The 14653-nt window shown below is 43.4% G+C and overlaps 1 protein-coding gene across 36 annotated transcripts in view; it reads left to right on the top strand.

Annotated features, from left to right (window-relative positions):
- Nrxn1 (neurexin 1) overlaps positions 1 to 14653 on the top strand; it is a 1071743-nt gene that overhangs the window by 640130 nt on the left and 416960 nt on the right. Inside the window, exon 1 of one of the 36 annotated variants that reach the window (XM_016004275.3) lies at positions 5548 to 6904. The exons of 32 other annotated variants lie outside the window; for them this stretch is intronic. In XM_016004275.3, coding sequence (XP_015859761.1) covers positions 6658 to 6904 — 247 coding nt within the window. In that variant the 5' untranslated portion in view covers positions 5548 to 6657. Of the gene's footprint in view, positions 1 to 5547; positions 6905 to 14653 lie in introns of those variants that run through there. 3 more of the 36 variants (XM_042267522.2, XM_042267523.2, XM_006985790.4) reach the window with 3 other exon arrangements.

Raw genomic sequence — 14653 nt, 5'->3', positions numbered from 1 at the left:
TCTCTCAGAATACCCTTCAGGTCGTAATATTCCATAGAGAGGTAACAGGCTCAGGAGTTTGTGTTTACAGTTCTTAAATACCACATTCTGTGAGTGCCTCCCTCTCTTCTTCAGTTCTGAGAAGTACAGGTAGATAGAAATGTGGGGTCTGCTTGTCTCTATGATGACATCAGTGGAAATGCAAACTGCAACACTGACATTCTCCTCATTTTAATTTTTAAAAGATTAGTGCTGCCTGTGGGTTTTAATATACTTCCCCTCTGCTACTTTTAATGTCTACTTTCCTATTTTAAAAGCTTAATACTGAGCCATAAGGATTTCCAATTAAGCTTAAGAAAACCATGAAAAGGTAGAAATGTCTGCCTGGCAACCATTCTATTCTTTAAGACAGAAAGAGTGACTTTGGGAAATAAAGCAATAATTTGAAATGGCCAGTTCTTTCCCATTTTTCTCCAAATTCTTCCTTCTACTCACTCACTCACTCCTCCTATTTCCTTTCCCTCCTTCCTCTCTCCTGAAATACCATATCATCTGTTAGTTAACACTACTGTCCACCTTAGGCAACTCGTGTTGTTGTCCATTGTAAATCATCACCTGGATTGGCTTGGGATGTTTTAACACACATAGCTATTTGGTTCCTTTGGGTAGTATTCAGGAGTATCCATTGTTAGGGGCAAGTGAGGCTTTACTATTCTTCAAGAGATCCCAAGACAGGTCATAGTGAATGCAAGATTCAGACCAGTTTCTGGTATAGAAACAGGTGTTATTAATAAGTAGGCATAAAATTATATAGCTCCTTCTGGAAACTTGAAGAGGTTCTAGCCCTTTGTTTGTTTGTTTGTTTTTAATAAGCAAGCCTAACGATTATTTACCAAAAATGTTTTCCTTCATGCACATATAATAGTGTTTAGTGATACTATTTGCCCTGCTTATCATCTCTCAGAATTAGGTGGCTATCAACTGTTAGAGATCAATATGAATATCTCCTTCACATCATTTTTTTTTTTTCGAGACAGGATTTTTCTGTGTAGCTTTGCACCTTTCCTGGAACTCACTCTGTAGCCCAGGCTGGCCTTGAACTCACAGAGATCCGCCTGCCTCTGCCTCTGGAGTGCTGGGATTAAAGGCGTGCACCACTGCACTGCTAATTCTTCACATAATTTTGTTATGGCTAAGTGAGTTAACACAATCAAACCTCAGAATCATGCCAACTACAGACAAGCTATTGGTTCTTTTGACATCATTACACATGTTAAATGTTGAGCTGCATTTAGGATTCACATCTTTTATTCCAATAGAAGTAAGGTGTATGTATACACAAGAGATTGTTGTATATTAATAATAGGAACAAAGAAAACCACTTGGTTCCCATTACACCAACTCTCAATACTTAACTTTATACATATTAATCCATTTTAAACAGATAAAATATTCAAACTAATGAGCAAAACTCCACCATGATCAGAGATGGTGATGGCTCAGGACTTCCAGCAACTATCTCTGGCTTCTAAGGCTATGGCTGTGATAAGAGAGCATCAACTGTGGATGAAGAATCAGCATATTGGTCTAGGCCCCACTGTTTCAGAGGCGGGAGGATGACTTGAGAACAGCGTGAGTAGTACAGGGAGTCTGTATCTCAGAAAGAAAGAAGAGAACCCCAGGTCAAGTCACTGCCTCTCACAGAGTACATAGTAACACTGAGGTATACTTCATATCACCCTACCCATGCTGGGGGGCAAAATCAGGTAGCCAAAGCCCCATGTTTCCTCTGACAAATTTGTGAGCCATCTAAAAACAATTTGTCAGACATACCTCAGTTTCCCCTTACAGAGCATAATCTCAAACTGCTGGCCTGATCATCTGAAGGGGCACAGACTCAACAAAAAGAACGAGCTTTAATTACCTCATCCAAAAGAGGTATGTGTTTGTCTATAAGACTTTTACTCACCATCCGGATAGAGAGCTGTTCCTTGTCTCACAAAATTACCACCATTTATAACAAACAGGGCTGCAGCAGCAGCACAGTGTCCACCCCAGCACCTCCTAAGTGTTGCAAAGGTGCCCTGGACATCTGCCTGAAAGACAATAGCTACAATTTTCTCTGTCAAGACAGCCATAAATACTCCTTCCTAAGCTCTTGAGACCCCTGTAAAACTAAGATTTCTAGCCTATCCTTTCCCTAACCCTGCCTTTATCTCCCAAGGCCTCCGGCAACATAAGGCAGGAGGGAGATTTTTCTTCGCTGACTACTCTCCAGCAAACTCATTGGAATCTCCTGCGTTGATTCTCTTCATATGTGCTCTAACCTATCCAAGACACTCTCTAAAAGCGCTACCCCATCCTTTCCTAGCAATCAACAGGGTAACAAACACAGCCAGTCTTGTTTATCCACACAGAAAGATTCTTCACTGGAGTGTGTCACCCCAAATTAATATCTGACCCTTCAAAAAACATTAGTGCACATGCAAAGAATAGTGAAAATTTCAGTCCCCAGCAGGGGTTCAAAGCTCAGGTTGAACAAGGTGAGGCTCTGTTTCCCTGATTCTGCTCATGAATCAAAGAAAAATATTCCAACTGCAGTTTGCTTAGTGTCAAAATTTTTAGACCTCTCCTGAGGTTTTCTTTCTTTCTTTCTTTCTTTCTTTCTTTCTTTCTTTCTTTCTTTCTTTCTTTCTTTCTTTCTTTCTTTCTTTCTTTCTCTTCCTTCCTTCCTTCCTTCCTTCCTTCCTTCCTTCCTTCCTTCCTTCCTTCCTTCCTTCCTTCCTTCCTTTTTCTTTTCTTTTTTTTTGAGACACTGCATCTGTGTAGCTCAGACTATGCTCAAACAACATGACTCTCCTGCTTCTGATTTGCCTCTCAAGTGCTTTGCTTACACTTACTTGATGCTTTTCTTAAGTGATTTTAATATTTGAAAATAGTTCCCAATCCTAATACTGACATGCATACAGGTTTGAATGTCCTTGACAGATAAAAATGTGTGTGTTACATAAGCTTCATTCAGGTCAAGAGTTCAATGTTAGTTAATGAGCAATGTATATTAAGTAATGTCTTTAAATAGAAAAGAAGAGTATTTGTTAACTAGTGATTCAAAAGGATGTTACTAGGGTTCAGAGGAACCTAACCCGGCATTTCTCTCTAGAAAGCATGATTCACTATTTGCTGCTGCAGTGTTCATGGTGACCATAACCGTGGTCATGATTATGGACCATAACGATACGAAATAATGAGAACTTGGTGTATTGGAGGAGATTACCATATGTTTCACATATGCTGGGCACTAGAGGGAGTACAAAGGAAGACTTAGCTCCTGTCCCTTTCAGGGATCTAGTTGGAAAGGAAAGGACAAATTACACCATCTATGGGGTACTGGAGAAAATACACTATATTTCTTATGGCTAGAAAGGGTGTGAGGTACTGGACACATTAGTCATCCCACTCACTCAGCTTATACCTGCACTGGAGAAGATGCATCCTGACTCACATGAACAGAGAATTTGACACTTTTAAAAAGCACTCTAACATTAAATGGCACACTATGTCTTTTCTGCCTCCTGGGATTGTTTAGAAGAAAAGACTGTGACTATTTTATGAATGAAGTCGTCGTGCTTCAGTGAGAGGCCAAGAAATCAATGTGACATAACCAGTGAATGGCGTTGCCCAGACGCCACCACAGGTTTTCGGTTACCTAACCCAGTGTTCTCTCCTCTTTCCATGAAGACACTGAAATGTCAAATTCTGAATCTGGGCCTGTGATCAGAACTCCCCAAGTGTGTATGCTTGTTCATGGGAGTGGTGGTCAGCGGCGGTCAGAGGACAATGTTTGGGTGTCTGCCCTCTTCCCAGCTTGTTTGAGACAAGAGCTCTCTGTCACTGGGTAAGCTAGTTTAACTGACATCCCTGTTTCTGGAGTTTCTCCTGTTACCACCTCCCATCTCTACAGGGGCACACTGGGACCACAGATGACTGAACTGCTGCATGTGTCGTATATGTGGGTTCTGGTGATCCCAACCCAGTTGTCAAGCTTTAGCAGCAAATGCCTCTACCCACAGATCCATCTCCTCCACCCCTGGACCTATAGTCTTAAAAACATACCCTGGGAATGGTTTTATTCATTCTCTTGGATCTGTACTTTATGTAATAAATATAAAGATGATTGATGCTTGCTTATGAATTAAAGTATATACTTAAACAAACCACAACTAAAGAGGTAATTGCCCCAGGGGTCAAGGGTAGAAGGAGCACAGGGTAGGAGATGCAGGGTAGAATCAGCACACAGTAGGAGATGCAGGCTTTTTCTGTTGGTATTTGAGCCCCTATGGGAAGTTGAGAGACAATGTATTTACACAGAGTAATAAACTATTGAAGAATTAGATTTTCAGTAAAATGAAATAAGCTTTGAGGGAGGAAGGGTGATGATGGACTGCCACTTGTTTGATTCAGGACCCCTGGGCATTGTTTATGTATTGACTCTCATGGTATAGTCTTTGTCTGTTTGCAAGAGCTTGCATACAGTATACAAATTCACACGGCCACATGGATGAGCAGCTGATTTAACCAAATCCTCTCAGAATGACTTTCCAAGGTATGTGAGCTCAGACCAGTGCTTGTGAAGACGGACCAGGCGAATCTGGAATTCAAGCCCAGCCAACACTATATGATATCCTGTCTAAGAGAGTAATAATTGATAATAATTCAATAAAAACACAGGGGCTCATATTTGTTGCTGCGTATTATACCCAAAGTGAAGACCCATAGAGGTTGTGTGCTCAGAGTTACTTCGATTTGTCTTTCAATAGAATAACAGCAAGACTGTCAAGCCAAGGGGCACACTGTTGCCCTTAACTTCTGTTGGAAAACTTGGTGGTATTTCGATAATAACCCTCATTCTTAAGGGGGTCCTCCCTGCCTGGTCACATGAACTGGTAGGTAGATTTCTAGTCTGAGAGGTAGACTTTTTTTGTTTTTCTGGTTTCCTTCTGGGAACACAAAGCTTTCAGGAAAGATGCCCGCCCAGTTTCCCATAAATTCCCCCCCCCCAAGAACACTAGGTCTTGGAATTTTTGGTCCTGATGCTATTTTCCTTATGAAATCGGACGAGAACCCGGCATTAGAAGAGGAGAGGTCACAGCTGGGCTGCTAGATATCTCAGCGTTATGTGTACATCCCAGTTTATTGACAGAAAGACAGTTAATTCACACTGCTTCTCCATCTCAGTGTCTCCCTCTTCTCATATTCAGTGCTTCCCACTTCCACCTCTTTCCCAGCTTCTCATCCTGTTGTCTTCCTGGACTTTCAGTCCCCCTGACTTCCACTGGCTCCTATGAGGCACGATATTGTAGTGAGTAGGAGGGCTCTTTGTTATAAATAATGCATGCAGTGAGCAGATCATCGGAACTGATGCCGAGTGGATGGTGTCAAACCCTTTTTAGCAGTTTGGATTTGAACACCTGGTAGAACAAGTTTGGTCCAATGAAAAGAGCCGGGTTCCTTCCCCTTTAGGAGCGCTGAAGACACTGGTTACTTTTACGCAGAGGGGTAGGGGATGGTGCCTTTTGCCCGGGTGATTCAGACGGAGGGATCACCTGGTTGAGGGAGAGCGTTGCTTTTTAGATGTTTCCCGCATCGCCGTCCACGTGTCCCTGTGATGTGTGGAGAATGCCAGGGAGAGGCAAAGCGGGCGATTTTTGCGGGAAGCTGGACCAGCCTCCCTCGTTACATAGGCTCGTCCTCTGCATTGCATCCGAGCTTCGGTGATTTGCTGTTTGGAGACTGCAGATTTGCATAGAGCCCCTAGCTTCACCAGCGTGTGTGGTTTTCGGTTCTTTTATTTATTTTTTTTCTTTTCAATTTCTTTCTTTAAAAAAAATTTTTTTTTTCTCGTCTTCCGCCCCTTCACCTGCTCCTGCTTTTCCTCCGCTGGCTTTCCCCAGTTCGATCCCCGCTGTCTTCACAAGGGTGCCCTCTTCCCTCTGAACCTTTCGCCGGGCGTAAGTGTCAGGAGGCGGCGGACTCGGAGATTGCCTCTGGAGCAGGCGATGCGCGCCGCTGCTCTGCGCGCTGCCCGGGGGAGGCTGGCGCGAGCCGGAGAGCTGGCCGGGGCTGAATGGAGGGAAGGGGTGCCTCGCGTCCATGGGGTCTGCTTCTTTCCTGAAAGGAGGCTGGACCGGCGAAGTGGCCTCCCCATTCCCCACGCACAATGCTAAATGGATTTACCTAGTGGATTCCCGGTGGATGGCTGTCATGTAGAAGTGAGGACCCTCCGGGAGGAGCTTTAAACAATTTCCCGGCTCCCCACCCCCCTGGCATACACTCTCGCCCGAAACTCTTGGGGAGTATCTCTGGAGAACCTGGAGCCGTGCAAACCTGGGAGCAGCCACCCTCTCTGCGCTTGCTGTTCTCCGGGGCTGCCTTTCCGGACAAGTCCCCAGCCAGCTGCATTCGCCTCGGCTATGTTTCGGATTGTTTTGGGTGCAGGGCACAGCAGACTCCAGGACCCCGAGAAGACTGTCCGAAGGAGGGAGAGGATGGGTGCCCTGGCGCGGTGAGGCGGCCGGCCCCACAGCCCGCCGCGAGCCGCCGGATCCCCGGCTTCCTCTCCTTTTCTTGCGCCCCAAACTTTGCCTCCCGCGGCGGCTGCCCCTTGGCGGGCGCCCCGCCATGTACCAGAGGATGCTCCGGTGCGGCGTCGAGCTGGGATCGCCCGGGGGCGGCAGTGGCGGCGGCGCAGGGGGGCGCCTCGCCCTGCTCTGGATAGTCCCGCTCACCCTCAGCGGCCTCCTAGGAGTGGCCTGGGGGGCGTCCAGTTTGGGAGCGCACCACATCCACCATTTCCATGGCAGCAGCAAGCATCATTCAGTGCCTATTGCAATCTACAGGTCACCAGCATCCTTGCGAGGCGGACACGGTGGGTCTGCGATGCCAAGTTCTTGCGGGTTATCCCCTGGTCTCCCCCCCCCCCCCCCTTCAACCATGCACTCGCTCGCGTCTCGGCCCTTAAGGCTCTAAGAAATCGGAGCCGGAGAAAAGGGAGGTGTATTTAGGTGTGCTTGTTGGGAGCCACTTATCTCTTTGAAGACAATAGAAGGGGATGGGTGAAGGAATCGCGGGTGTTTGTGGTGAGGGGTGGGAGGGGCGTGCCTTGCCGAGGTGCTGGGAGATGTGGGCATCTAATAAAGGACCAGCCTGGGCAGGGCGCCTGGCCCCGCTGGAAGGGGGCGTCACTCGCCAGAAGGTCACTCAGTGGCCAGATGGGGCGCCGCGCTCCACAGAGGGACCTGAGCAGAGAGAGGAGGGCTCTGCAGAACCTTTTGTCTGTGCGGTGCTGCCCCACCTCCAGCCCATCTTCCCTGACCAGAGCAGGGAGCATTCGAATCTGTGCATCCCTCCAAAGCACAGTGTCAGGAAAGAGGTCCCGGGACTAGGGACCCACTCAACAGGAGGCCAGTCTTCTTGCCCTACTTGAGTCTTACTTGGAGAAGGTAGCAGTATAAGGAAGTATTTTCTCTGATCCTGGCCCATCCCCACTGGACACAGAGTTCCTCCTGGGAACCTGCTTCACACACACAGGGATTTCAGTTTCTTGGTGATTTGGCTGAATTATTCTCTAGATGAAACGGGAGCGATCTTAGACTGTACGACCCTGTCTCCCTCAGGATCTTGTCTGCAGGCGGTCTAGCTTTCTCCTCTGTTCAGTTCTTTCTATTGAGGGTTTCCATGGAGTTCAGGCTGGCTGGGCTAAGCCAGGAGCTCTGCCTGGAGGAAGAGAAATTAGAACAGAAGGGACCTGTGTTCCAAAATCCAGTTTGCTAGGAAAGAGCTGAGTATAGAGAAATGCCTTGGTTAGCAGGTTATTTCTCCAGAGGAACCAAGAGGGTGAGCCAGGTCCCTCTCATCTTTAGATGAAAGCTATATCAGGTTCCCTGAATTGCCAAAAATAACAAAATCAGTCAGGTTTTTCTTTTTTCCCTTTTCAGTGCATGAAAGTCTTTCCTCATCACCAGTCTTTGTCTTTTCTGAGGGTAAAACCCACTCATTTACCCAGGAGGCTGGAAGTAGTGATCAGTGTCTTGGCTGCTCTTCTGCATCTCTTTTGTAGAGTCCACTCACCTTTAAGACTCTGCTCAGCCCGGGGGTCCTTTGACCCCTCCCACACATTTCCCTCCCAGAGGCAGCTGTTACTAGTATGGGTTTGCCCCTTCCCCAGGGATAGACTTCCTTCCTGGGAACCACTGTGCTTAGGTATGAAAAGCTATAGTGTGATCTAATGAACAGAGGCCAGGTCACCCTGGCAACCCCTCCCTGGGAGTGGAATAGTGACACACTTCACTTTGGGTCCAAAGGATTGATTGTTTACCTCACTTCCCCGGTTCTCCCAGGAATTCCTTTAGAGACACCTAGTAAAACGTGAACCAGGGCTTCCTGTAAGTATCAGAGGGCAGATGCCGGGGAAACAGTCATGAGTTTCAGGTGTTCTTTCCACTGGCTTCCCTTACCTCAGTGCAGCCCTCAACCACTGCCCTGGCTTTATGCAGAACCATGCTAGTCCCGTGGGAGGAAGGCGAGCCAGGGCACAGGAGGGCCAGACAGAGCGTGGGTGGGTGGGAGCGGTGCACCAGATGGGGGTATGCGAGGGTGTGGGGTGCCTAATTGTAGCAGTGGGGCGCTATGAGCTAATATTCTCATATGCATCTTAAGTTCCCAGTGAGTCTACCTCTGCAGAGTGACTGGGTGATGAGGCCTCTCAATGGGAACAGTGCCTGAGCAGGTAACAGAGGACAGCAAGGGGTCCCTGTGGCAGCTGGACACTCCTTTCCATTGCAGCCTCTACCCCAGGCAGAGGCCTCTGCTGGTTGTCGCTCAAATTTATTTCCCTCCAGAATACAGTAATTGTCTGTATGTGAATGAAAAAAAAAATCGCTCATCTATCACTGAAAAGGAGAAGAAAGCATGATAGAGTGGTGAAGATAGTGTGTGGTATTGTTCTTTGGGGTCAGGTCAGAGAACTTTCTCTCCTTCAGAGGTGCCATTTACATGATCACATTTGTTTGTAAATCTCCCCCCACTCCACCCCACCCCACCCCCACCCCCTCATACTCACCAATCAAAATGTAAGCGCCTAAATAAAATCCAGGTGTGAAGTTTTCACACTCCACCCCTCCCTTCTGTAGAAAAGGGAGAATTAATTCTATAGAGAACAAATTAAGAACATTAGGATGAAAAATCAGCCTCTGAGGATGGCAGACCCATAAACTAGGGTGAGGAAGCGCAGAGGGGCCTGAAGCAGGCAGGTAGGGTGGTAGATTGAAAGAAACCTAATAAGAAAGAGGTGATGTTGAATTTGTTGGGTCAATAAGCCCACTGAATATTTAGCTAATTGTTAGGACAAAGGGCTCCTAAGGAAAGAATTGCTGAGCCTAATGGATGGGAGTGAGAGCCAAGCACACAGGTAAATGACAGTGTGATAAATTCCCACCAGAAAATCAAGACAGGCAAAAAACGAGGCTGAGTTCCAAATCTGTGACTCTTGCAAGTGTGCATGTGTGGACAAACAAATGAATGGGCCTGTTTGAGTGTATTAGAATGTCTGAGAATCATAAGACCTTTTATTTCATAATATGGAGTGCATATATGTGCTTAAATGTATAAAAGGGGGAAAAGCTTGTGTAGCATATTTTAAGGAATAAGATTTAGTCTCTTATGTTTTGGAAACTGCTGGGTTGAGAATCCAGGTTCATTCTTCTTCATTTTCTCATCATGCTATGCTTCATTTGCACTATTATGAGGTGTCACTTACAAGGTTTGCAGGGTGCAGAGAGAGCTCATGGCTACCCCACACGTCTTTGTGCAAGCTGACCCAGTTGCAGAGACTGTGGTGAGGATTTTCTTAAGTGCATATATATGAGAAGCAGATTTGGAGACCATTTCAGCACCCCCTCCTCATTTTACATGAATTTAAAAACATAAACGGTGAAACAAGTTCTATAGAAAATTATTCTTTTTTCTAGTTAACTCAGCGGAGAGCTGTGTAACTGTAAATGATAAGAAGCAAGCCTGCTTATAATTAAAGCCAACTGGAGTCCAGAATAGACCCGTGAGCTCAGCCAGTACTGCTTTTGTGCTGTGCCATATGTGCGGAGCATAGAATGATGTCAGTGCTCTGCTCAGGTTCCCATCTCAGCTCCCAGCCTTCCTAAGCACCCATGCTCTGCATACTTTAGAAAATTAGCCTAGAGCCTTTCAATGTTTGCAGCAGATACAGAAAGGAGAAAGCCATCGCAGATCTTAGCAGCCAGTGTCAGTTCTTCTCCTCCTGCAAATATGAGCTCTGGGAATTCTAATGCTGTGATGAGGTTATACTACTAAAGGGCAAGAGGGTTTCCCCAAGGGGAAATGTTAACGAATTTTAAAGCATGGTTTGTATTTGAAGGAACTCAATGATATTATATAAGGGCAATATTTATAACAGGAATTTATAACATATTCCTTCAAAGCACTTTCAAGGTACATGGCAAAGTTCTAAGAGGAGTGGTGGGTCTTGAAGGGAGCTTGAATATCATTTTCCTTGTGCGGCTACTGGGGCATATCATAGACGGGCCAAACAATGGAGCCAGATCTTTGATCAGAGTCAAAGAGAAATTAGAATCAAAGCTTTGTGGCCCCACAGCCCAGGGCAATTCCATGATCTCAGAGGTTTTTATACTAGTGCAGAAAGGGTCCTCATTGTGGCTTAATGGCCGGTCTCTTGGAGTAGAATTTATTCTGAGTAATACAGCCACAAGTTTTGTGTGCAGGATATATCAACAGTGCATGTGCTGCACATAAGACACCCTCAGCTGGTGTCCCACTGGTGTCCTCATCAGCTCCGCTGAGGAACTTTCTGTTGCAGGCCTGTTGATAGCAACTTTCTGACTTATTTTGGATCATAACCAAGAGGATTGATTAGCAAAATCCTTCACAGTATATCCTACCTGAATGAAAACATTGACTATTTGGGTCATTAATTAGTATAGGCGACTAGAGACTTTTTGACTCTGAATATTTAGAACAAGCCTTGCTGCTCCCCACTTCTACTGTTGACTTCTTAAACAAAATGGACATCATTAAAGAGTCCCGAACAAGATAGCCTGCAAATATTTGTGCAACAGTTTTTCAGTCAGTCATGATCTAAATAATCCTGGCAGCCTAGAGAAATTTTGTGTTTGTCCCCAAATTGTAATATAGGTATGTTTTATATTGTTTATCCACTTGCTCAGTAAATATATCATAAATGCCTCCAGTGGGAAAATATCCACATTTGTTTGTGTACCAGGTACCATAAAGGTCTAGAGTGAAATGGGAATTATGGGAGGAGGGGCCAGCTAGGAGGAGCCAATGCTCTTCTAGTCCAGTCACTGTGTTTATACCTTAGCTCTAAGAGTGCATGCTACTAGAAAATGTCAGTCTTTAGACAAATAAACACAATTCTTCTTTGAAAACAGAAAAAAAATCTCCAAACACAATGATGAAAAATAAAACCCTACAAAGTGTATTCATATGTAGCCGTCATCTGGGCTGCATCATAAAATGGTCTGATAATGATATAAAACAACTGAGTTTTATCACAAGTATCTTTTACTGCCTTACATATTAATGATCTAGAAAGATTTCCTTACACAATCACCTTATTTCAAATTGATGCATGTATTTCTTGTAGCAGAAACACAATTTTGTTTTTCAAATAGACATTGGACTAGTTTCATAAATGCATTTAAGATGGAAGGTCCATTGATTTAAACTACACTAATATGTAAATAATTGAGGCAGCTTGGTCTAGTAGTGATTCTCAGAAATAAACCCGTGTGAAAATTTGGCCATTGCCACTTGTTGGAGTTGTGTAAATGTGTAAAGCTATCTCCTTTCTCTAAGAACATTTTGTAAACCCATAAAATGCAAGTGCAATATATTACAACACTAGAAACAACAAATGAGATCATTGGAGATACACAAACTATAGTAGTTACCTAATATTTAGCAATTAAGATACTGTAAGCATAGCTGTGTCTATGGGCAGTCGACTGAGGTCTAGTCCTGAGCCTGCCAGTTATTAACTGACTCATTGAATTGATTACGTCTTTGAATGTCAATCTCTTTCGGCTCTGAAGTTTGATGAGAATATCCTTCTCATTTATCACTGTGACAACAGAGATCTAAGTAATTTGAGCCAATCTTACCCACAGGATCACAGCAAATCAGTAGGAAAATGGGAAGTAGAATCCATGTCTTCCAGTGCATCTTCTTTCTTGTTTAAATATTCTTCCTTGAAGCCCCTGGGCGGTCATGGCCGAGTCAGATCTCATTTATTTATACTTTCATCTGGTAACTTGATCATCAAAAATTTAAGTGTAGGTGTTAATTGAGATTAAGCTTATTCCTCAGGATAGAATAGATCCAGTTCTTCTGTAGAAAACCATCTAGCCATTCTTCTATTGTCACCTATCCTGATAGTGAACCATCAGAGCCTCAAATATGTTCTTCCTTGTATTTCTCTTTTATAAAAAGCCCATATTTTAATATGTTACCAATCTCAATTACATTCAGCATGTTTGTGTATTGTTTAGTCAATGAAAAGATTAAGACCCCCTTGTCGAAGAGCTCAATAATGGTTCCATTCTCAGAGTCCATTGATGTAAGAATCTCTTTACTTCCTGCTCTGATTGTCTTTTCTAGAGCTTTACTGATTCTAGGCATGCTTGCCCTACTTTTTTCATTGCTATGATGAAATGCCCTGACAACTTAAGGGGCAGGGCTCACTGCTTGAGGATAAAGTTTTTCACAGCAGGGATTCCTGGTCACAGGAATCTTGACCAGCTGAAGCAGTTACATCCACACTTGGGAACTATTGAACACCGAATGCTAGTGCTCAGCCCCGTTTCCTTCTTTTTAGGCAGATCAGGACCCAAGCCTGGAGAATGGTGTTGCTCACTATTAGAATGTGTCTTCCCATCTTGGTGAACCTATTGAAGTATTCCCTCACAGTCGTGTAATAGGCTAGCCTGATCTAAAGAACCCCTCCCAAGTATACCTTGAGACTTCATGCCTGTCAGAAGTTGACAATAAACATTATCATGGTGTGTTGTAAATGAATATTGAATTCCAGTTTCTTAAATAATCTGATTGCCCTTAATGTTGGCTCAGGTGGTGACTCACCTAGGTGCCTAGAAGTCCTGACATGCGGCTCAGGCTCAGGACCCACCTGGCTGCTGCTCTCCCCTCAGCTTTCCTCAAGGAAAGTCTTTTAGAAATAGGCGCTTTCCCTCTCTGCTTGATCTTTATCTTGACCCTTTCTTATCTACACAAGTTGTAAAATATCTCTTCTCTTCATAGAGAAACTTTTAATAGCCTTTTAAAATATTCCAAAATGCTGGATTTTTTCATTGTTAATCATAAACATTTCATCCTTCAAGTTTTGACAGAATGAAGCGAAAACAGCTATCTTTGCAAGTACATATCCCTATGGCACCTTCACAAAAAGTATCTTATTTCATCATCTGTGCAGCCTTGGCAGGGTGTATGATCATTATTTGCTGACAAAGAAACACATTCAGAGAGATGGTGATTTTGCCAGGGCCATTTAATTAATAAGCAGATATTTTTCTTTTGCTTTTTCCATGACAGTATGAGGAAAAAGAGCTTTGAAAACTGCTCTGTATTTGACTGTTGAAGACGTGAATTATGTCCAGTTGTTGACACTGTCCAATTCAATTATCAAAATGCTGTTTAACAGCCAAAGAAGTATTGCTAACTCATACCATTCCTAACAATTTTCATATATGTGTGTGTGTGTATATATAATTTCCACATATATGTATATATAATTTTCATATATATAACTTTTTTATTGGTACATTAAAAAGTATATATTTGTGGGGTGCTATATGATGTTTCAATACATTGCATGTATAATACAGAACAAGAGTTTTTTTCTACTCGTTTATCATTTTTTAAAGTTTTCACCTTTAAAGAATTTCAACTGAAAATAAATTTATATCTACATTTCAGGAATTCTAGCTAATCATACATTGTTAGCCAAAACGTCAGTAGTAAGTTGGTAATGGGCTGATATAGAACAACATTTCAAATTTACCTTAAAGTAATATCCTCAGAGTAACTGAATAACAGTTTCAGTGAAAAGATTTATGATTAAATGACGATGAGTGATGAGTCTCAGAGTGTCTTTCAATCATCAAATGTAAGACAGATACAGAGACTCCATTGTATTGATTACTGGACATAATGGCAGTGAGATTTGTGAATGGGAACCAAGGCAGTGTAGAAAGGCATTTGTCTAATATATTTCCAAAGGAATGTGTTTATGGACACATACATATTTTACAAAGCTCCTACAAATCTTATAGAAACTCCTTTTGTTTATGGGACCTCCAGTTTAAATGCCTTGTAAGATCTGATTTTTAATATTTCATTTTTTAAAAAATAAGATTATAGATTTTATATGTACTATAAATACTTGATAATTGATTTTTAAAAATATGTAACTTTCATTAATAAGAAAAAGTATCTGACAATTTCTGAGAATTAACAAAAGCCTCAAGCAAATAGTAAGACAATGCTTTGTAATGTGTGTAAAATACAAGGCAGCAGTATTTAGTAATTTAGA

This window comes from Peromyscus maniculatus, chromosome 22, assembly GCF_049852395.1.
Source record: "Peromyscus maniculatus bairdii isolate BWxNUB_F1_BW_parent chromosome 22, HU_Pman_BW_mat_3.1, whole genome shotgun sequence".
NCBI classification, from domain to species: domain Eukaryota; kingdom Metazoa; phylum Chordata; class Mammalia; order Rodentia; family Cricetidae; genus Peromyscus; species Peromyscus maniculatus.
This window is presented reverse-complemented; position numbering and strand designations above follow the sequence as displayed.